Source organism: Salvelinus fontinalis, unplaced genomic scaffold (assembly GCF_029448725.1).
Source record: "Salvelinus fontinalis isolate EN_2023a unplaced genomic scaffold, ASM2944872v1 scaffold_0214, whole genome shotgun sequence".
Taxonomy (NCBI): Eukaryota; Metazoa; Chordata; class Actinopteri; order Salmoniformes; family Salmonidae; genus Salvelinus; species Salvelinus fontinalis.
In genome coordinates this window covers 118,957-143,212 of record NW_026600423.1, presented here as the reverse complement: position 1 = coordinate 143,212, position 24,256 = coordinate 118,957, and the positions used below count along the sequence as shown (strand labels likewise).

The 24,256-nt window shown below is 46.3% G+C and overlaps 1 protein-coding gene across 1 annotated transcript in view; it reads right to left on the bottom strand.

Moving 5' to 3' along the window:
• Window positions 1–1,008: 1,008 nt before the first annotated feature.
• Window positions 1,009–24,256, bottom strand: part of LOC129844731 (CST complex subunit CTC1-like) — a 127,563-nt gene continuing 104,315 nt past the window's right edge. The window contains exons 5-12 of the mRNA XM_055912795.1: window positions 13,902–13,993; window positions 12,346–12,502; window positions 10,298–10,372; window positions 9,374–9,530; window positions 9,182–9,246; window positions 8,814–8,970; window positions 1,614–1,749; window positions 1,009–1,529 (exon numbers count right to left, since the gene is read on the bottom strand). Coding sequence (XP_055768770.1) covers window positions 1,417–1,529; window positions 1,614–1,749; window positions 8,814–8,970; window positions 9,182–9,246; window positions 9,374–9,530; window positions 10,298–10,372; window positions 12,346–12,502; window positions 13,902–13,993 — 952 coding nt within the window. The 3' untranslated portion in view covers window positions 1,009–1,416. The remainder of the gene's footprint in view (window positions 1,530–1,613; window positions 1,750–8,813; window positions 8,971–9,181; window positions 9,247–9,373; window positions 9,531–10,297; window positions 10,373–12,345; window positions 12,503–13,901; window positions 13,994–24,256) is intronic.

Here is a 24,256-nt window from a genome sequence, read left to right as displayed (position 1 = left end):
CTTCTACTACAGGCTTTATGTTAGACAGCTGGAGAATGTGTGGTCCTTTACTGCAGGCTTTATGTTAGACAGCTGGATAATGTGTGGTCCTTCTACTACAGGCTTTATGTTAGACAGCTGGAGAATGTGTGGTCCTTTACTGCAGGCTTTATGTTAGACAGCTGGAGAATGTGTGGTCCTTCTACTACAGGCTTTATGTTAGACAGCTGGAGAATGTGTGGTCCTTCTACTACAGGCTTTATGTTAGACAGCTGGAGAATGTGTGGTCCTTCTACTACAGGCTTTATGTTAGACAGCTGGAGAATGTGTGGTCCTTCTACTACAGGCTTTATGTTAGACAGCTGGAGAATGTGTGGTCCTTCTACTACAGGCTTTATGTTAGACAGCTGGAGAATGTGTGGTCCTTCTACTGCAGGCTTTATGTTAGACAGCTGGAGAATGTGTGGTCCTTTACTGCAGGCTTTATGTTAGACAGCTGGATAATGTGTGGTCCTTCTACTACAGGCTTTATGTTAGACAGGTGGAGAATGTGTGGTCCTTCTACTACAGGCTTTATGTTAGACAGCTGGAGAATGTGTGGTCCTTCTACTACAGGCTTTATGTTAGACAGCTGGATAATGTGTGGTCCTTCTACTACAGGCTTTATGTTAGACAGCTGGAGAATGTGTGGTCCTTTACTGCAGGCTTTATGTTAGACAGCTGGAGAATGTGTGGTCCTTCTACTACAGGCTTTATGTTAGACAGCTGGAGAATGTGTGGTCCTTCTACTACAGGCTTTATGTTAGACAGCTGGATAATGTGTGGTCCTTTACTGCAGGCTTTATGTTAGACAGCTGGAGAATGTGTGGTCCTTTACTGCAGGCTTTATGTTAGACAGCTGGATAATGTGTGGTCCTTCTACTACAGGCTTTATGTTAGACAGCTGGAGAATGTGTGGTCCTTTACTGCAGGCTTTATGTTAGACAGCTGGAGAATGTGTGGCAGAGATGAGTAGCAAAAACACACAGGAAAAATGAAATAATTTATTAACAACAGATCAACATTTGATTACATAAACAGTCTCCCTCTCTCCATCTCTGTATCTCAGTCCCTCCCTCCCTTTCCTCCCCCTCTGTCCCTCGCTCCCTCAGTTCCCCTCGCTCGCTCCCTCAGTTCCCCTCGCTCGCTCCCTCAGTTCCCCTCGCTCGCTCCCTCAGTTCCCCTCGCTCGCTCCCTCAGTTCCCCTCGCTCGCTCCCTCAGTTCCCCTCGCTCGCTCCCTCAGTTCCCCTCGCTCGCTCCCTCAGTTCCCCTCGCTCGCTCCCTCAGTCCCTCGCTCACTCCCTCAGTCCCGCTCCCTACCTCCCTCAGTCCCGCTCCCTACCTCCCTCACTCGCTCCCCCTCAGTCTCCCTCAGTCCCTCGCTCCCTTTCGCTCTCTCAGTCCCGCTCTCTCTCCTGCAGGATGTGTGTACAGGTGAGTTGGAGAGGGGGGGGCATCCGAGTCACAAACTCTCTGTCTCCTCGGGTAAACCTCTTCAGCTGGGCAGAGTCTGCAAACACACACACACACGTGGGTGAACTCAATGTGTGTATCTGAGAGGTCACGGAGTGCATACCCGTGTGCGTGTACTCACCCTCTCTGCGTGCAGCAGGTGTGTGTGAACGTGTGTGTAGAGTGCAGATGAGAGTTAGCGGGCGACACACAGTGCTGCTGCTACACACACAGGACAGGTACTGGAGGAGAGGGTCTTCAGCGTCCACATCACTCACCTACACAAACATAACATGTTATATAAGGGACAGGGTGCCATTTCAGACTCATAACATGTTATATAAGGGACAGGGTGCCATTTCAGACTCATAACATGTTATATAAGGGACAGGGTGCCATTTCAGACTCATAACATGTTATTTATTTTTTTTACCTTTATTTAACTAGGCAAGTCAGTTAAGAACAAATTCTTATTTTCAATGACGGCCTAGGAACAGTGGGTTAACTGCCTGTTCAGGGGCAGAACGACAGATTTGTACCTTGTCAGCTCGGGGATTTGAACTTGCAACCTTCCGGTTACTAGTCCAACGCTCTAACCACTAGGCTACCCTGCCGCCCCATAAGGGACAAGGTGCCATTTCAGACTCATAACATGTTATATAAGGGACAAGGTGCCATTTCAGACTCATAACATGTTATATAAGGGACAAGGTGCCATTTCAGACACATGTTATATAAGGGACAAGGTGCCATTTCAGACTCATAACAGGTTATATAAGGGACAAGGTGCCATTTCAGACTCATAACATGTTATATAAGGGACAAGGTGCCATTTCAGACTCATAACATGTTATATAAGGGACAAGGTGCCATTTCAGACTCATAACAGGTTATATAAGGGACAAGGTGCCATTTCAGACTCATAACATGTTATATAAGGGACAAGGTGCTATTTCAGACATGTTATATAAGGGACAAGGTGCCATTTCAGACTCATAACATGTTATATAAGGGACAAGGTGCCATTTCAGACTCATAACAGGTTATATAAGGGACAATGTGCCATTTCAGACTCATAACATGTTATATAAGGGACAAGGTGCCATTTCAGACATGTTATATAAGGGACAAGGTGCCATTTCAGACATGTTATATAAGGGACAAGGTGCCATTTCAGACTCATAACATGTTATATAAGGGACAAGGTGCCATTTCAGACTCATAACATGTTATATAAGGGACAAGGTGCCATTTCAGACTCATAACATGTTATATAAGGGACAAGGTGCCATTTCAGAATCATAACACGTTATATAAGGGACAAGGTGCCATTTCAGACATGTTTTATAAGGGACAAGGTGCCATTTCAGACTCATAACAGGTTATATAAGGGACAAGGTGCCATTTCAGACTCATAACATGTTATATAAGGGACAAGGTGCCATTTCAGACTCATAACATGTTATATAAGGGACAAGGTGCCATTTCAGACTCATAACATGTTATATAAGGGACAAGGTGCCATTTCAGACACATGTTATATAAGGGACAAGGTGCCATTTCAGACTCATAACAGGTTATATAAGGGACAAGGTGCCATTTCAGACTCATAACATGTTATATAAGGGACAAGGTGCCATTTCAGACTCATAACATGTTATATAAGGGACAAGGTGCCATTTCAGACTCATAACAGGTTATATAAGGGACAAGGTGCCATTTCAGACTCATAACATGTTATATAAGGGACAAGGTGCTATTTCAGACATGTTATATAAGGGACAAGGTGCCATTTCAGACTCATAACATGTTATATAAGGGACAAGGTGCCATTTCAGACTCATAACAGGTTATATAAGGGACAATGTGCCATTTCAGACTCATAACATGTTATATAAGGGACAAGGTGCCATTTCAGACATGTTATATAAGGGACAAGGTGCCATTTCAGACATGTTATATAAGGGACAAGGTGCCATTTCAGACTCATAACATGTTATATAAGGGACAAGGTGCCATTTCAGACTCATAACATGTTATATAAGGGACAAGGTGCCATTTCAGACTCATAACATGTTATATAAGGGACAAGGTGCCATTTCAGAATCATAACACGTTATATAAGGGACAAGGTGCCATTTCAGACATGTTTTATAAGGGACAAGGTGCCATTTCAGACTCATAACAGGTTATATAAGGGACAAGGTGCCATTTCAGACTCATAACATGTTATATAAGGGACAAGGTGCCATTTCAGACTCATAACATGTTATATAAGGGACAAGGTGCCATTTCAGACTCATAACATGTTATATAAGGGACAAGGTGCCATTTCAGACTCATAACATGTTATATAAGGGACAAGGTGCCATTTCAGACTCATAACATGTTATATAAGGGACAAGGTGCCATTTCAGAATCATAACACGTTATATAAGGGACAAGGTGCCATTTCAGACATGTTTTATAAGGGACAAGGTGCCATTTCAGACTCATAACAGGTTATATAAGGGACAAGGTGCCATTTCAGACTCATAACATGTTATATAAGGGACAAGGTGCCATTTCAGACTCATAACATGTTATATAAGGGACAAGGTGCCATTTCAGACTCATAACATGTTATATAAGGGACAAGGTGCCATTTCAGACACATGTTATATAAGGGACAAGGTGCCATTTCAGACTCATAACAGGTTATATAAGGGACAAGGTGCCATTTCAGACTCATAACATGTTATATAAGGGACAAGGTGCCATTTCAGACTCATAACATGTTATATAAGGGACAAGGTGCCATTTCAGACTCATAACAGGTTATATAAGGGACAAGGTGCCATTTCAGACTCATAACATGTTATATAAGGGACAAGGTGCTATTTCAGACATGTTATATAAGGGACAAGGTGCCATTTCAGACTCATAACATGTTATATAAGGGACAAGGTGCCATTTCAGACTCATAACAGGTTATATAAGGGACAATGTGCCATTTCAGACTCATAACATGTTATATAAGGGACAAGGTGCCATTTCAGACATGTTATATAAGGGACAAGGTGCCATTTCAGACATGTTATATAAGGGACAAGGTGCCATTTCAGACTCATAACATGTTATATAAGGGACAAGGTGCCATTTCAGACTCATAACATGTTATATAAGGGACAAGGTGCCATTTCAGACTCATAACATGTTATATAAGGGACAAGGTGCCATTTCAGAATCATAACACGTTATATAAGGGACAAGGTGCCATTTCAGACATGTTTTATAAGGGACAAGGTGCCATTTCAGACTCATAACAGGTTATATAAGGGACAAGGTGCCATTTCAGACTCATAACATGTTATATAAGGGACAAGGTGCCATTTCAGACTCATAACATGTTATATAAGGGACAAGGTGCCATTTCAGACTCATAACATGTTATATAAGGGACAAGGTGCCATTTCAGACACATGTTATATAAGGGACAAGGTGCCATTTCAGACTCATAACAGGTTATATAAGAGACAAGGTGCCATTTCAGACTCATAACATGTTATATAAGGGACAAGGTGCCATTTCAGACTCATAACATGTTATATAAGGGACAAGGTGCCATTTCAGACTCATAACAGGTTATATAAGGGACAAGGTGCCATTTCAGACTCATAACATGTTATATAAGGGACAAGGTGCCATTTCAGACTCATAACATGTTATATAAGGGACAAGGTGCCATTTCAGACTCATAACATGTTATATAAGGGACAATGTGCCATTTCAGACTCATAACATGTTATATAAGGGACAAGGTGCTATTTCAGACATGTTATATAAGGGACAAGGTGCCATTTCAGACATGTTATATAAGGGACAAGGTGCCATTTCAGACATGTTATATAAGGGACAAGGTGCCATTTCAGACTCATAACATGTTATATAAGGGACAAGGTGCCATTTCAGACTCATAACATGTTATATAAGGGACAAGGGGCCATTTCAGACTCATAACATGTTATATAAGGGACAAGGTGCCATTTCAGACTCATAACATGCTATATAAGGGACAAGGTGCCATTTCAGACTCATAACATGTTATATAAGGGACAAGGTGCCATTTCAGACTCATAACATGTTATATAAGGGACAAGGTGCCATTTCAGACTCATAACATGTTATATAAGGGACAAGGTGCTATTTCAGACATGTTAAATAAGGGACAAGGTGCCATTTCAGACTCATAACAGGTTATATAAGGGACAAGGTGCCATTTCAGACTCATAACATGTTATATAAGGGACAAGGTGCCATTTCAGACTCATAACATGTTATATAAGGGACAAGGTGCCATTTCAGACTCATAACATGTTATATAAGGGACAAGGTGCCATTTCAGACATGTTATATAAGGGACAAGGTGCCATTTCAGACTCATAACAGGTTATATAAGAGACAAGGTGCCATTTCAGACTCATAACATGTTATATAAGGGACAAGGTGCCATTTCAGACTCATAACATGTTATATAAGGGACAAGGTGCCATTTCAGACTCATAACATGCTATATAAGGGACAAGGTGCCATTTCAGACTCATAACATGTTATATAAGGGACAAGGTGCCATTTCAGACTCATAACATGTTATATAAGGGACAATGTGCCATTTCAGACTCATAACATGTTATATAAGGGACAACGTGCTATTTCAGACATGTTATATAAGGGACAAGGTGCCATTTCAGACTCATAACATGTTATATAAGGGACAAGGTGCCATTTCAGACTCATAACAGGTTATATAAGGGACAATGTGCCATTTCAGACTCATAACATGTTATATAAGGGACAAGGTGCCATTTCAGACATGTTATATAAGGGACAAGGTGCCATTTCAGACATGTTATATAAGGGACAAGGTGCCATTTCAGACTCATAACATGTTATATAAGGGACAAGGTGCCATTTCAGACTCATAACATGTTATATAAGGGACAAGGTGCCATTTCAGACTCATAACATGTTATATAAGGGACAAGGTGCCATTTCAGACACATGTTATATAAGGGACAAGGTGCCATTTCAGACACATGTTATATAAGGGACAAGGTGCCATTTCAGACACATGTTATATAAGGGACAAGGTGCCATTTCAGACTCATAACATGTTATATAAGGGACAAGGTGCCATTTCAGACTCATAACATGTTATATAAGGGACAAGGGGCCATTTCAGACTCATAACATGTTATATAAGGGACAAGGTGCCATTTCAGACTCATAACATGTTATATAAGGGACAAGGTGCCATTTCAGACTCATAACAGGTTATATAAGGGACAATGTGCCATTTCAGACTCATAACATGTTATATAAGGGACAAGGTGCCATTTCAGACATGTTATATAAGGGACAAGGTGCCATTTCAGACATGTTATATAAGGGACAAGGTGCCATTTCAGACTCATAACATGTTATATAAGGGACAAGGTGCCATTTCAGACTCATAACATGTTATATAAGGGACAAGGTGCCATTTCAGACTCATAACATGTTATATAAGGGACAAGGTGCCATTTCAGACTCATAACATGTTATATAAGGGACAAGGTGCCATTTCAGACACATGTTATATAAGGGACAAGGTGCCATTTCAGACTCATAACAGGTTATATAAGGGACAAGGTGCCATTTCAGACTCATAACATGTTATATAAGGGACAAGGTGCCATTTCAGACTCATAACATGTTATATAAGGGACAAGGTGCCATTTCAGACTCATAACAGGTTATATAAGGGACAAGGTGCCATTTCAGACTCATAACATGTTATATAAGGGACAAGGTGCCATTTCAGACTCATAACATGTTATATAAGGGACAAGGTGCCATTTCAGACTCATAACAGGTTATATAAGGGACAAGGTGCCATTTCAGACTCATAACATGTTATATAAGGGACAAGGTGCCATTTCAGACTCATAACATGTTATATAAGGGACAAGGTGCCATTTCAGACTCATAACATGTTATATAAGGGAAAAGGTGCCATTTCAGACTCATAACATGTTATATAAGGGACAAGGTGCTATTTCAGACATGTTATATAAGGGACAAGGTGCCATTTCAGACTCATAACATGTTATATAAGGGACAAGGTGCCATTTCAGACTCATAACATGTTATATAAGGGACAAGGTGCCATTTCAGACTCATAACATGTTATATAAGGGACAAGGGGCCATTTCAGACTCATAACATGTTATATAAGGGACAAGGTGCTATTTCAGACATGTTATATAAGGGACAAGGTGCCATTTCAGACTCATAACATGTTATATAAGGGACAAGGTGCTATTTCAGACTCATAACAGGTTATATAAGGGACAAATGTGCCATTTCAGACTCATAACATGTTATATAAGGGACAAGGTGCCATTTCAGACTCATAACATGTTATATAAGGGACAAGGGGCCATTTCAGACTCATAACATGTTATATAAGGGACAAGGGGCCATTTCAGACTCATAACATGTTATATAAGGGACAAGGTGCTATTTCAGACATGTTATATAAGGGACAAGGTGCCATTTCAGACTCATAACATGTTATATAAGGGACAAGGTGCCATTTCAGACTCATAACAGGTTATATAAGGGACAAATGTGCCATTTCAGACTCATAACATGTTATATAAGGGACAAGGTGCCATTTCAGACATGTTATATAAGGGACAAGGTGCCATTTCAGACATGTTATATAAGGGACAAGGTGCCATTTCAGACTCATAACATGTTATATAAGGGACAAGGTGCCATTTCAGACTCATCACATGTTATATAAGGGACAAGGTGCCATTTCAGACTCATAACATGTTATATAAGGGACAAGGTGCCATTTCAGACTCATCACATGTTATATAAGGGACAAGGTGCCATTTCAGACTCATAACAGGTTATATAAGGGACAAGGTGCCATTTCAGACTCATACCATGTTATATAAGGGACAAGGTGCCATTTCAGACTCATATCATTTTATATAAGGGACAAGGTGCCATTTCAGACTCATAACATGTTATATAAGGGACAAGGTGCCATTTCAGACTCATAACATGTTATATAAGGGACAAGGTGCCATTTCAGACTCATGTTATATAAGGGACAAGGTGCCATTTCAGACTCATAACATGTTATATAAGGGACAAGGTGCCATTTCAGACTCATGTTATATAAGGGACAAGGTGTCATTTCAGACATGTTATATAAGGGACAAGGTGCCATTTCAGACTCAAGAAAGTGCCCACAAGAAGGACATACAAAAAGTGATTAATTGATTGACGGATTAAGTGACCTTACCAGGCTCCGCCCCCGTGTGTAGACCCTGAGGTGACCTCTGACCCTCAGTGACCTCTGAAGCCCCTCCCACTGGGGCATGGCTAACCCCAGTAGACCGGAAATGACTGGACAGGAAAACCGAATATGGGCCTCTCCACTGCCGTCCTCTACAGCTGCCCTGTACACACACACACACACACACACACACACCACACACACACACACACACACACACACACACACACACACACACACACACACACACACACACACACACACACACACACACACACACACACACACACACACACACACACACACACACGATTAACTCACACAAATATGCAAACACACACACCCCAACACACACGATAAACTTGTTAACTCACTTGGCTTCGGCCTGAAACACAGCAGAGGTAGAATTACAGGGAGGCTGAGACCTAGTACACCTCTCCTATATGAGAGAGAGAGAGAGAGAGTTAGCTGTGTGGAATAACCTTTCCCATGACTCTGTGAACTCCTGATTACTAAACACAGACTGACACTGACTGTGTGTGTGTGTGTGTGTATGCTGTGTGTACCTGCGTGTATATACTGCCACACAGAGAGCAAGTCCACTGCAGCTGCAGGTAGAGAACACACACCACGTGACCTCTGACCCGGCCCACAATGCACTGCTCCGCCCCTGCCAATGCCCACACACCCAGAAGGATCATGGGCGGAGGAGAGTCACATGACCTGGAGAGAGAGACAAGGAAGAGGAAAAGGAGAGAAGAGACTTCAGACTGGAGGTCGAGAGGAAATGGAGGAGAGGGTGGAGGTCGAGAGGAAATGGAGGAGAGGGTGGAGGTCGAGAGAAAATGGAGGAGAGGGTGGAGGTCGAGAGGAAATGGAGGAGAGGGTGGAGGTGGAGAGGAAATGGAGGAGAGGGTGGAGGTGGAGAGAAAATGGAGGAGGGGGTGGAGGTCGAGAGAAAATGGAGGAGGTAGAGTGGAGGTGAGGAGAGGAGGCAGAGTGGAGGAGGAGAGGAGGTAGAGTGAATGAGGAGAGGAGGTAGAGTGAATGAGGAGAGGAGGTAGAGTGAATGAGGAGAGGAGGCAGAGTGAATGAGGAGAGGAGGTAGAGTGAATGAGGAGAGGAGGCAGAGTGAATGAGGAGAGGAGGCAGAGTGAATGAGGAGAGGAGGCAGAGTGAATGAGGAGAGGAGGCAGAGTGAATGAGGAGAGGAGGCAGAGTGGAGAAGGAGAGGAGGCAGAGTGAATGAGGAGAGGAGGCAGAGTGAATGAGGAGAGGAGGTAGAGTGAATGAGGAGAGGAGGCAGAGTGAATGAGGAGAGGAGGCAGAGTGAATGAGGAGAGGAGGTAGAGTGAATGAGGAGAGGAGGCAGAGTGAATGAGGAGAGGAGGCAGAGTGAATGAGGAGAGGAGGCAGAGTGAATGAGGAGAGGAGGCAGAGTGAATGAGGAGAGGAGGCAGAGTGAATGAGGAGAGGAGGAGAGGACTCACTGGGTGTCAGTCTTTCCCAGGGCCATGATGGTCAAACAGCTGACTGGGACAGAACGACAATACACCCCTCCTACCCTGCAACACACAAACACACTAAATAAGTTGAGCACCTGAATACCTTTTTTGTTCAAGCTGGGCAGAAGCATTTTAATACACCTTCTGGAGAGTTTTACCGTGACAGCGTGTTGGATGTGTTACCGTGACAGCGTGTTGGATGCGTTACCGTGACAGCGTGTTGGATGCGTTACCGTGACAGCGTGTTGGATGCGTTACCGTGACAGCGTGTTGGATGCGTTACCGTGACAGCGTGTTGGATGCGTTACCGTGACAGCGTGTTGGATGCGTTACCGTGACAGCGTGTTGGATGCGTTACCGTGACAGCGTGTTGGATGCGTTACCGTGACAGCGTGTTGGATGCGTTACCGTGACAGCGTGTTGGATGCGTTACCGTGACAGCGTGTTGGATGTGTTACCGTGACAGCGTGTTGGATGCGTTACCGTGACAGCGTGTTGGATGCGTTACCGTGACAGCGTGTTGGATGCGTTACCGTGACAGCGTGTTGGATGCGTTACCGTGACAGCGTGTTGGATGCGTTACCGTGACAGCGTGTTGGATGTGTTACCGTGACAGCGTGTTGGATGTGTTACCGTGACAGCGTGTTGGATGCGTTACCGTGACAGCGTGTTGGATGCGTTACCGTGACAGCGTGTTGGATGCGTTACCGTGACAGCGTGTTGGATGCGTTACCGTGACAGCGTGTTGGATGCGTTACCGTGACAGCGTGTTGGATGTGTTACCGTGACAGCGTGTTGGATGTGTTACCGTGACAGCGTGTTGGATGCGTTACCGTGACAGCGTGTTGGATGCGTTACCGTGACAGCGTGTTGGATGCGTTACCGTGACAGCGTGTTGGATGCGTTACCGTGACAGCGTGTTGGATGCGTTACCGTGACAGCGTGTTGGATGCGTTACCGTGACAGCGTGTTGGATGCGTTACCGTGACAGCGTGTTGGATGCGTTACCGTGACAGCGTGTTGGATGCGTTACCGTGACAGCGTGTTGGATGCGTTACCGTGACAGCGTGTTGGATGCGTTACCGTGACAGCGTGTTGGATGCGTTACCGTGACAGCGTGTTGGATGCGTTACCGTGACAGCGTGTTGGATGCGTTACCGTGACAGCGTGTTGGATGCGTTACCGTGACAGCGTGTTGGATGCGTTACCGTGACAGCGTGTTGGATGCGTTACCGTGACAGCGTGTTGGATGCGTTACCGTGACAGCGTGTTGGATGCGTTACCGTGACAGCGTGTTGGATGCGTTACCGTGACAGCGTGTTGGATGCGTTACCGTGACAGCGTGTTAGATGCGTTACCGTGACAGCGTGTTGGATGCGTTACCGTGACAGCGTGTTGGATGCGTTACCGTGACAGCGTGTTGGATGCGTTACCGTGACAGCGTGTTGGATGCGTTACCGTGACAGCGTGTTGGATGCGTTACCGTGACAGCGTGTTGGATGCGTTACCGTGACAGCGTGTTGGATGCGTTACCGTGACAGCGTGTTGGATGTGTTACCGTGACAGCGTGTTGGATGTGTTACCGTGACAGCGTGTTGGATGTGTTACCGTGACAGCGTGTTGGATGTGTTACCGTGACAGCGTGTTGGATGTGTTACCGTGACAGCGTGTTGGATGTGTTACCGTGACAGCGTGTTGGATGTGTTACCGTGACAGCGTGTTGGATGTGTTACCGTGACAGCGTGTTGGATGCGTTACCGTGACAGCGTGTTGGATGCGTTACCGTGACAGCGTGTTGGATGCGTTACCGTGACAGCGTGTTGGATGCGTTACCGTGACAGCGTGTTGGATGCGTTACCGTGACAGCGTGTTGGATGCGTTACCGTGACAGCGTGTTGGATGCGTTACCGTGACAGCGTGTTGGATGCGTTACCGTGACAGCGTGTTGGATGCGTTACCGTGACAGCGTGTTGGATGCGTTACCGTGACAGCGTGTTGGATGCGTTACCGTGACAGCGTGTTGGATGCGTTACCGTGACAGCCTGCGTTGGAAGCTGGTAAATAGGACAGTGTTTCCAGGTAAAAGGCCGGGAGGGTAGGGGGTGCGGCTTAGGTCCAAATAGACCTGCAGGCTCCGCCCTCTGGGCTCCACACACACCGTCAACCTCACACTCAGCCCTGCCTCCACGTCTACACACACAGGTGCAACACAAACACACAGGTCAAACACAAACACACAGGTCAAACACAAACACACAGGTCAAACACAAACACATTGAATCAACATCTACGCCGAACTCCAACCCTGTTCCTGGAGAGATACCCTCCTGTAGGTTTTAGCTCCAACCCTGTTCCTGGAGAGATACCCTCCTGTAGGTTTTAGCTCCAACCCTGTTCCTGGAGAGATACCCTCCTGTAGGTTTTAACTCCAACCCTGTTCCCGGAGAGAGACCCTCCTGTAGGTTTTAACTCCAACCCTGTTCCTGGAGAGAGACCCTCCTGTAGGTTTTACCTCCAACCCTGTTCCTGGAGATATACCCTCCTGTAGGTTTTAACTCCAACCCTGTTCCTGGAGAGAAACCCTCCTGTAGGTTTTAACTCCAACCCTGTTCCTGGAGAGAAACCCTCCTGGAGTGTAGATATCCAGGAACAGGTTTGGGCAGCCCTGATATAGAGTGTGTGTCTCGTACCTCTCCGTGTAGGAGTGTGTGTCTCGTACCTCTCCGTGTAGGAGTGTGTGTCTCGTACCTCTCCGTGCAGGAGTGTGTGTCTAATACCTCTCCGTGTAGGAGTGTGTGTCTCATACCTCTCCGTGTAGGAGTGTGTGTCTCGTACCTCTCCGTGTAGGAGTGTGTGTCTCGTACCTCTCCGTGCAGGAGTGTGTGTCTCGTACCTCTCCGTGTAGGAGTGTGTGTCTCGTACCTCTCCGTGTAGGAGTGTGTGTCTCGTACCTCTCCGTGTAGGAGTGTGTGTCTCGTACCTCTCCGTGCAGGAGTGTGTGTCTCGTACCTCTCCGTGCAGGAGTGTGTGTCTCGTACCTCTCCGTGCAGGAGTGTGCGTCTCGTACCTCTCCGTGCAGGATTGTGTGTCTCGTACCTCTCCGTGTAGGAGTGTGTGTCTCGTACCTCTCTGTGTAGGAGTGTGTGTCTCGTACCTCTCCGTGTAGGAGTGTGTGTCTCGTACCACTCTGTGTAAGAGTGTGTGTCTCGTACCTCTCTGTGTAGGAGTGTGTGTCTCGTACCTCTCCGTGTAGGAGTGTGTGTCTCGTACCTCTCCGTGTAGGAGTGTGTGTCTCGTACCTCTCCGTGTAGGATTGTGTGTCTCGTACCTCTCCGTGCAGGATTGTGTGTCTCGTACCTCTCTGTGTAGGAGTGTGTGTCTCGTACCTCTCTGTGTAGGAGTGTGTGTCTCGTACCTCTCCGTGTAGGAGTGTGTGTCTCGTACCTCTCCGTGTAGGAGTGTGTGTCTCGTACCTCTCTGTGTAGGAGTGTGTGTCTCGTACCTCTCTGTGTAGGAGTGTGTGTCTCGTACCTCTCCGTGTAGGAGTGTGTGTCTCGTACCTCTCCGTGTAGGAGTGTGTGTCTCGTACCTCTCTGTGTGGGAGTGTGTGTGGTCGTTCCTCTCTGTAGGGTGATCCTCTGAGAGATGACTCCATGGAACGAGACCAGATCCACCCCACTGCTACAACACACAGAGAGAGGTGATGGTGATGATGGTACCTGAGCCTACCTGGTCTGCCCGACCGTTTAGTCACGGTAACTAGGCTTCCCTAAGCTCTGATGTTGCTGATGGTCATTACTAGTCTACCAAACTTGCTACCTGCCTGGTACTCAGCCCTCTATTGTCCCTCTAATCACTCAAATGTTTTTGAAAATCTAACCAAACACTTCATGAGCTCAGTGTTACGCCATCACTACAGCCTGGGGTTCGATCCCATCACTACAGCCTGGGGTTCGATCCCATCACTACAGCCTGGGGTTCGATCCCATCACTACAGCCTGGGGTTCGATCCCATCACTACAGCCTGGGGTTCGATCCCATCACTACAGCCTGGGGTTCGATCCCATCACTACAGCCTGGGGTTCGATCCCATCACTACAGCCTGGGGTTCGATCCCATCACTACAGTCTGGGGTTCGATCCCATCACTACAGCCTGGGGTTCGATCCCATCACTACAGCCTGGGGTTCGATCCCATCACTACAGCCTGGGGTTCGATCCCATCACTACAGCCTGGGGTTCGATCCCATCACTACAGCCTGGGGTTCGATCCCATCACTACAGCCTGGGGTTCGATCCCATCACTACAGCCTGGGGTTCGATCCCATCACTACAGCCTGGGGTTCGATCCCATCACTACAGCCTGGGGTTCGATCCCATCACTACAGTCTGGGGTTCGATCCCATCACTACAGCCTGGGGTTCGATCCCATCACTACAGCCTGGGGTTCGATCCCATCACTACAGCCTGGGGTTCGATCCCATCACTACAGCCTGGGGGTCGATCCCATCACTACAGCCTGGGGTTCGATCCCATCACTACAGCCTGGGGTTCGATCCCATCACTACAGCCTGGGGTTCGATCCCATCACTACAGCCTGGGGTTCGATCCCATCACTACAGCCTGGGGTTCGATCCCATCACTACAGCCTGGGGTTCGATCCCATCACTACAGCCTGGGGTTCGATCCCATCACTACAGCCTGGGGTTCGATCCCATCACTACAGCCTGGGGTTCGATCCCATCACTACAGCCTGGGGGTCGATCCCATCACTACAGCCTGGGGGTCGATCCCATCACTACAGCCTGGGGTTCGATCCCATCACTACAGCCTGGGGTTCGATCCCATCACTACAGCCTGGGGTTCGATCCCATCACTACAGCCTGGGGTTCGATCCCATCACTACAGCCTGGGGTTCGATCCCATCACTACAGCCTGGGGTTCGATCCCATCACTACAGCCTGGGGTTCGATCCCATCACTACAGCCTGGGGTTCGATCCCATCACTACAGCCTGGGGGTCGATCCCATCACTACAGCCTGGGGTTCGATCCCATCACTACAGCCTGGGGTTCGATCCCATCACTACAGCCTAGGGTTCGATCCCATCACTACAGCCTGGGGTTCGATCCCATCACTACAGCCTGGGGTTCGATCCCATCACTACAGCCTGGGGTTCGATCCCATCACTACAGCCTGGGGTTCGATCCCATCACTACAGCCTGGGGGTCGATCCCATCACTACAGCCTGGGGTTCGATCCCATCACTACAGCCTGGTGGCTTTACTTGGCTCATCATCGCTCGAGCGACTCCTTGTGACAGGCTGTAGTCTCCTTGTGACAGGCTGTAGTCTCCTTGTGACAGGCTGTAGTCTCCTTGTGACAGGCTGTAGTCTCCTTGTGACAGGCTGTAGTCTCCTTGTGACAGGCTGTAGTCTCCTTGTGACAGGCTGTAGCCTGCAGGCTGATTTCGGTACAGCTTCCAGGTTAAGCGAGCGGGTGTAAAGAAGGGCGGCGGGTTTCAGAGGACAGATGACGCAACCTTCGCCCCTACAGCCATGAGATAAGATCGTAATTGGGGGGAAAAAAGGGGTAAAAAAAAATTACTAAAAATATCTACATATTTTTTATATCTATATTATTTTTTGGAGGTTCTCTTAATTTGGGATCTAAAACATCCCCCAAGTGTCCCAGAGTTTAGAATAATGATTTATTGCACATAAGGACAAGTTGACCGATAGAAAAGATGGGGTAGATTGACATTGACATTTTTTGAAAAACGAGCCAGAATTTGTAGTTTTTCTAGGTGGCTCTCATTTTGACTGTAGTGTTGTGGCGCTCGTGGATGAGGGCGTGCACTTCGCTATTTATCTCCGGTATTGAACACACTATTCTCCGTCTTAAATTTGATCGTTTATTTACATATTAGGGGACCTGAGAATTGATTAGAAACGTTGTTTGACTTGTTTGGACCAAGTTTATTGGTAACTTACGGGATTCATTTGTCTGCATTTTGAAAGACGGGAACAGGTGGATTACTGAATCAAGCGCGCCAACTAAACTGACTTTTTTGGGATATAAAGAAAGACTTTATTGAACAAAAACGACCATTTGTTATATAGCTGGGACCCTTGGGATTGCAAACAGAGGAAGATCTTCAAAGGTAAGTGATTTATTTTATCACTATTTCTGACACCTTCGTGACACCTCTGCTGGTTTGGAAAACGTTTTTAATGCTTTTGTACGCGGGGCGCTGTCCTTAGATAATCGCATGGTGTGCTTTCGCCGTAAAGCCTTTTTGAAATCTGACAAAGCGGCTGGATTAACAAGAAGTTACGCGTTTAAATTATATATGACACTTGTATTTTTATGAATGTTTAATATTACGATTATTTTTTATTTTTTTTCGCGCTCTGCAATTTCCCCGGATGTTGGCAAGGTGGGTCGCTAGCGGCACGTCTAGCCCGTCTAGCAAGGCAAACTCAAACAGCCACAGATAAAGTATTTGAAATAATTGTTAAGTATTTGAAATCCAGGTCTGGTCTGGATGGCATTGATGAAGGTTATCTGTGGCTCTGTGGTCTGGGTGATGAAGGTTATCTGTGGCTCTGTGGTCTGGGTGATGAAGGTTGTCTGTGGCTCTGTGGTCTGTGGTCTGGGTGATGAAGGTTATCTGTGGCTCTGTGGTCTGGGTGATGAAGGTCGTCTGTGGCTCTGTGGTCTGGGTGATGAAGGTTATCTGTGGCTCTGTGGTCTGTGGTCTGGGTGATGAAGGTTGTCTGTGGCTCTGTGGTCTGTGGTCTGGGTGATGAAGGTTATCTGTGGCTCTGTGGTCTGGGTGATGAAGGTTGTCTGTGGCTCTGTGGTCTGTGGTCTGGGTGATGAAGGTTGTCTGTGGCTCTGTGGTCTGGGTGATGAAGGTTGTCTGTGGCTCTGTGGTCTGTGGTCTGGGTGATGAAGGTCGTCTGTGGCTCTGTGGTCTGGGTGATGAAGGTTGTCTGTGGCTCTGTGGTCTGTGGTCTGGGTGATGAAGGTTATCTGTGGCTCTGTGGTCTGGGTGATGAAGGTTGTCTGTGGCTCTGTGGTCTGTGGTCTGGGTGATGAAGGTTGTCTGTGGCTCTGTGGTCTGTGGTCTGGGTGATGAAGGTTGTCTGTGGCTCTGTGGTCTGGGTGATGAAGGTTGTCTGTGGCTCTGTGGTCTGTGGTCTGGGTGATGAAGGTTATCTGTGGCTCTGTGGTCTGGGTGATGAAGGTTGTCTGTGGCTCTGTGGTCTGTGGTCTGGGTGATGAAGGTTGTCTGTGGCTCTGTGGTCTGGGTGATGAAGGTTGTCTGTGGCTCTGTGGTCTGTGGTCTGGGTGATGAAGGTTGTCTGTGGCTCTGTGGTCTGTGGTCTGGGTGATGAAGGTTATCTGTGGCTCTGTGGTCTGGGTGATGAAGGTTGTCTGTGGCTCTGTGGTCTGTGGTCTGGGTGATGAAGGTTGTCTGTGGCTTTGTGGTCTGTGGTCTGGGTGATGAAGGTTATCTGTGGCTCTGTGGTCTGGGTGATGAAGGTTATCTGTGGCTCTGTGGTCTGGGTGGTGAAGGTTGTCTGTGGCTCTGTGGTCTGTGGTCTGGGTGATGAAGGTTGTCTGTGGCTCTGTGGTCTGGGTGATGAAGGTTGTCTGTGGCTCTGTGGTCTGTGGTCTGGGTGATGAAGGTTATCTGTGGCTCTGTGGTCTGGGTGATGAAGGTTGTCTGTGGCTCTGTGGTCTGTGGTCTGGGTGATGAAGGTTGTCTGTGGCTCTGTGGTCTGTGGTCTGGGTGATGAAGGTTATCTGTGGCTCTGTGGTCTGGGTGATGAAGGTTATCTGTGGCTCTGTGGTCTGGGTGGTGAAGGTTATCTGTGGCTCTGTGGTCTGGGTGATGAAGGTCGTCTGTGGCTCTGTGGTCTGGGTGATGAAGGTTATCTGTGGCTCTGTGGTCTGTGGTCTGGGTGATGAAGGTTATCTGTGGCTCTGTAGTCTGTGGTCTGGGTGATGAAGGTCGTCTGTGGCTCTGTGTGATTTCTTGGTCTATAATTTTCCCACCATTTATCCAGAGTTCGGAGTTCCAAACCCTGATGGTGTCAACAGAGATGGTCGCCTCGCTTCGAGTTCTTAGGACATTATGCAGTGTTTATTATGTATTATTTCTTACATTGTTACCCCAGGAAATATTAAGTCTTGTTAGATACAGCCGGGAAGAACTACTGGATATAAGAGCAACGTCAACTTACAAACACTACGACCAGGATCCTCTGTTCGGACCACCACCCAAACATTACGACCAGGATCCTCTGTTCGGACCACCACTCAGGACAATGGATTTAATTCCAGTAGTAGACCCAAAACAACGGCGCATCAGAAGGGACAGATGAAGCGGCCACCTGGTCAGGCTCCGTAGACGTGCACATCGCCCACCGCTCCCCAGTATACTACTCGCCAATGTCCAGTCTCTCGACAACACGGCAGACAAAAATCGGGCAAGGGTTGTCTTCCAGAGACATCAGAGATTGTAACATTCTCTGTTTCATGGAAACATGGCTCTCTTGGGATATGTTGTCAGAATTGTGCCCTCAAAGAACTTCACTGGACTCTATGTAAACTGGAAACCATATATCCTGGGGACGCATTTATTGTATCTGGGGATTTTAACCTGTTTGGGCTGCAGGGGCAGTATTGAGTAGCCAGATAAAAGGTGCCCATTTCAAACGGCCTCGTACTCAATTCTTGCTCGTACAATATGCATATTATTATTACTATTGGATAGAAAACACTCTCTAGTTTCTAAAACCGTTTGAATTATATCTGTGAGTAAAACAGAACTCATTTGGCACAAACTTCCTGACCAGGAAGTGGAAAATCTGAAATCGATGCTCTCTTCTAGGTCCTGCCTATAAATGGGCATGATACGTATTAGTATACATGCACATCATACACCTTCCCCTGGATGTCAAGAGGCTGTGAGAGAAGAAATGGAGTGTTTATCTTGGTCTGAGTTGGAATAAATCGTCTTGGAATGACGTGCCACCCATTTCCTGTTTTCAGGAAGGCGCGAGGTTGGACCTGGAATTGCCTTCTGAAAAGCTTTCGTTATAGGCGACTACTATCTCCGGCTTTGATTTTATTTGATACATGTGACAATATCATCGTAAAGTATGTTTTTTCAATATAGTTTTATTAGATTTTTGAAATTTATTTGGGACGTTAGGCGTGTTGCGTTGTGTGCCTTTGTTCAGGAAGGAGAGCTTCGTGCCACTTGGCTAGTGCGCTTGCTAATTCAAGAGGGAAAAAGGACGTTCTAAATCCAAACAACGATTGTTCTTGACAAAGGACCCCTTGTACAACATTCTGATGGAAGATCAGCAAAAGAAGGACCCATTTTATGATGCTATTTCATATATCTGTCGAACTGTGTACTATTAGTTTTGCGCCCAGGTTTTGGGTACTCGGTCGCCATAACGTAAGCCTTATGTGGTAATGAAGTTATTTTTAGAATTCTAACACGGCGATTGCATTAAGAACTAGTGTATCTATCATTTCCTATACAACATGTATTTTTTTAGTTATGTTTATGAATAGCTATTTGGTCAGAATATGTGTGTCAGAAAAAGTGTCAGAAAAAAATCCGGACGTTGTGGGAAAAAGTAGCTACGTTAGCACAATGTATAACCACTGATTTCAGCTCTAAATATGCACATTTTCGAACAAAACATAAGTGTATGTATAACCTGATGTTATAGGACTGTCATCTGATGAAGAATATCAAGGTTAGTCAAAAATTATTTATCTTTTACTGGTTTGTTACGATCGCTAACTTTTGCTGCTGGGAAATGGCTTGTGTTTCTGGCTATTGTGGTAAGCTAATATAACGCTATATTGTGTTTTCGCTGTAAAACACTTAATAAATCGGAAATATTGGCTGGAATCACAAGATGCCCGTCTTTCATTTGCTGTACACTATGTATTTTTCAGAAATGTTTTATGATGAGTATTTAGGTATTTGGCATTGGTGTCTGTAATTATTCTGTCTGCTTTCGGTGCAATTTCTGATTGTAGCTGCAATGTAAACTATGATTTATACCTGAAATATGCACATTTTTCGAACAAAACATAGATTTATTGAATAACATGTTATAAGACTGTCATCTGATGAAGTTGTTTGTTGGTTAGTTTGGTTGGTTCTTGGTTAGTTAGATTGGCTTTGTGCATGCTACCTGTGCTGTGAAAAATGTCTGTCCTTTTTTGTATTTGGTGGTGAGCTAACATAAATATGCGTGCTGTTTTCGCTGTAAAACATTTTAAAAATCGGACATGTTGGCTGGTTTCACAAGATGTGTACCTTTCATTTTCGGTATTGGACTTGTTAATGTGTGAAAGTTAAATATTTCTAAAAAATATATTTTGAATTTCGCGCCCTGCACTTGAAGTGGCTGTTGTTATATTGTGGGCGGCCTCGGGCTTGCAGCCAGAAGAAGTTTTTAACAAAGCAAATTTGAAAACAAGGCTTCCTAAATTCTATCAGCATATTGACTGTAGCACCAGGAAAAACACTGGATCACCACTAACTTCCACCATGCATACAAGGCCCTCCCCCGCCCTCCCTTCTGCAAATCCGACCACGACTCCATCGTGCTCCTACCGTCCTATAGGCAGAAACTCAAACAGGATGTACCAGTGACAAGGTCCATTCAACGCTGGTCCGATCAATCGGAAAGCCACGCTTCAAGATTGTTTTGATCACGCGGACAGGAATATGTTCCGGTCAGCCTCAGAGAACAACATTGACCGATGTGTCGACTCGGTGAGTGCGTTTATAAAGAAGAGCATTGAAGATGTCGTAGCCACTGTGACTATTAAAACATAGAAACTGTAGATGGATGGCGCAAAAACTGAAAGCGTGATCCACCGCCTTTAACCATGGAAAGAAGTCTGGAAATACGGCTGAATATAAACCGTGTAATTATTCCCTCCGCAAGGCAATCAAACAAGCAAAATGACACTACAGGGACAAGGTGGAGTCGCAATTCAACTCAGACACGAGACGTTATTGGCAGGGTCGACAGGAAATCACGGACTACAAAAACAGCCAAGTCACGGACACCAACATCACGCTTCCAGACAAACTAAACACCTTCTTTGCTTTGAGGATATAACAGTGGCACCGTCACGGCACGTTTAGAAGGACTGCCCCCTTCTCCTTCTCCGTGGCCGACGTAAGACATTTAAACATCTTAACCCTCGCAAGGCTGCCAGCCCAGACTGCCCCCCTCTCCTTCTCTGTGGCCGACGTAAGACATTTAAACATCTTAACCCTCGCAAGGCTGCCAGCCCAGACTGCCCCCCTCTCCTTCTCTGTGGCCGACGTAAGACATTTAAACATGTTAACCCTCGCAAGGCTGCCGGCCCAGACTGCCCCCCTCTGCTTCTCTGTGGCCGACGTAAGACATTTAAACATGTTAACCCTTGCAAGGCTGCCAGCCCAGACTGCCCCCTTCTCCTCCGTGGCCGACGTAAGACATTTAAACATGTCAACCCTCGCAAGGCTGCCAGCCCAGACTGCCCCCCTCTCCTTCTCTGTGGCCGACGTAAGACATTTAAACATGTTAACCCTCGCAGGGCTGCCAGCCCAGACTGCCCCCCTCTGCTTCTCCGTGGCCGACGTAAGACATTTAAACATGTTAACCCTCGCAAGGCTGCCAGCCCAGACGGCATCCCTAGCCGCGTCCTCAGAGTATGCACAGTCCAGCTGGCTGGTGTGGTTACGGACATATTCAATCTCTCCCTATCTCAGCCTGCTGTCCCCAAATGCTTCAAGATGGCCGCCATTGTTCCTGTACCCAAGAAGGCAAAGATAACTGAACTAAATGACAATCGCCCCGTAGCACTCACTCCTGTCATCATGAAGTGCTTTGAGAGACTAGTTGAGGATCATACCCCCTCCACCTTACCGGCCACCCTAGACCCACTTCAGTTTGCATACAGCCCCAACATGTCCACAGACGACGCAAAAATCAAGCCCCACAAGGGTCCGTGCTCAGCCCCCTCCTGTACACCCACGACTGCGTGGCCATGCACGCCTCCAACTCAATCATCAAGTTGGCAGACGACACAACAGTAGTGGGCTTGATTACCAACAACAACGAGACGGCCTACAGGGAGGAGGTGAGGGCCCGCGGAGTGTGGTGTCAGGAAAATAACCTCACACTCAACGTCAAAACAAAAGAGATGATCGTGGACTTCAGGAAACAGCAGAGGGAGCACCCCCCTATCCACATCGAAGGGATAGCAGTGGAGAAGGTGGAAAGTTTTAAGTTCCTCGGCGTACACAGCACAGACAAACTGAAATGGTCCACCCACACAGACAGCGTCGTGAAGAAGGCACACCAGCTCCACTTCAACCTCAGGAGGCTGAAGAAATTTGGCTTGTCACCAAAACCCTCAAACTTTTACAGATGCACAATCAAGAGCATCCTGTTGGGCTGTATCACCGCCTGGTACGGCAACTGCTCCGCCCACAACCGTAAGGCTCTCCAGAGGGTAGTGAGGTCTGCAGAACGCATCACCCGGGGCAAACTACCTGCCCTCCAGGACACCTACACCACCCGATGTCACAGGAAGGCCATAAAGATCATCAAGGACAACAACCACCTGAGCCACTGCCTGTTCACCCCTCTATCACCCAGAAGACGAGGTCAGTACAGGTGCATCACTGCCTGTTCACCCCGCTATCATCCAGAAGACGAGGTCAGTACAGGTGCATCACTGCCTGTTCACCCCTCTATCATCCAGAAGGAGAGGTCAGTACAGGTGCATCAAAGCAGGGACCGAGAGACTGAAAAACAGCTTCTATCTCAAGGCCATCAGACTGTTAAACAGCCATCACTAACTCAGAGAGGCTGCTGCCTACATTAAGACCCAATCACTGGACACTTTAATAAACGGATCACTAGTCACTTTGTACAATGCCACTTTAATTAATGCCGCTTTAATAATGTTTACATATCTTACACTACTCATATCACATGTATATACTGTATTTTATACCATCTATTGCACCTTGCCTATGCCGCACGGCCATCTCTCACCCATATATTTATATGTACATATTCTAATTCACCCCTTTAGATGTGTGTGTATTAGGTAGTTGTTGGGGAATTGTTAGATTACTTGTTGATATTGCTGCACTGTCGGAACTAGAAGCACAAGCATTTAGTTATACACTCGCATTAACATCTGCTAACCATGTGATCAATAACATCTGCTAACCATGTGATCAATAACATCTGCTAACCATGTGACCAATAACATCTGCTAACCATGTGATCAATAACATCTGCTAACCATGTGACCATTAACCTGTTGGGGATGGGGGCGCTGTTTAGACTATTTATGCTAATTGGGTAATTTTTGAAACGGCTTCCCACAAAATCCTTGATCGTACAATATGCATATTATTATTATTATTGGATAGAAAACAGTCTATAGTTTCTATAGGAGTTGAAATTTTGTCTCTAAGTGGAACAGAGCCCATTCTACAGCAATTTCCCTGACATGGATTCAGATTTCAGAAATGTTGGCCACTGTTCTGAAGTCAGTTAAAACGGCACTGATATTGCTATGACTATACGGACACTTCTTACGTCTTCCCCTGGATGCCTTTACGTGATGACGATTCCAATGGGGTCGATTGCGCGTTCACAGGCCCCACAAATGAAAAAACCCTGAAGCTAGTCATTCTTTTGGAGCTGCGTCATGCGCCTAGAGGACACCGGCCCGCTCCTGTTCCAAGCATTAGTGAAGGGGGTAATATTACTCGGGTCATGTTTCTACTCGTTATGGGAGTTAAAAACATCATAAGGTAGTTAATTTAAAGCGTTTTATAGCAATTTATATCCGTTTAGTGCGATTTTGGGACATTTATTTTT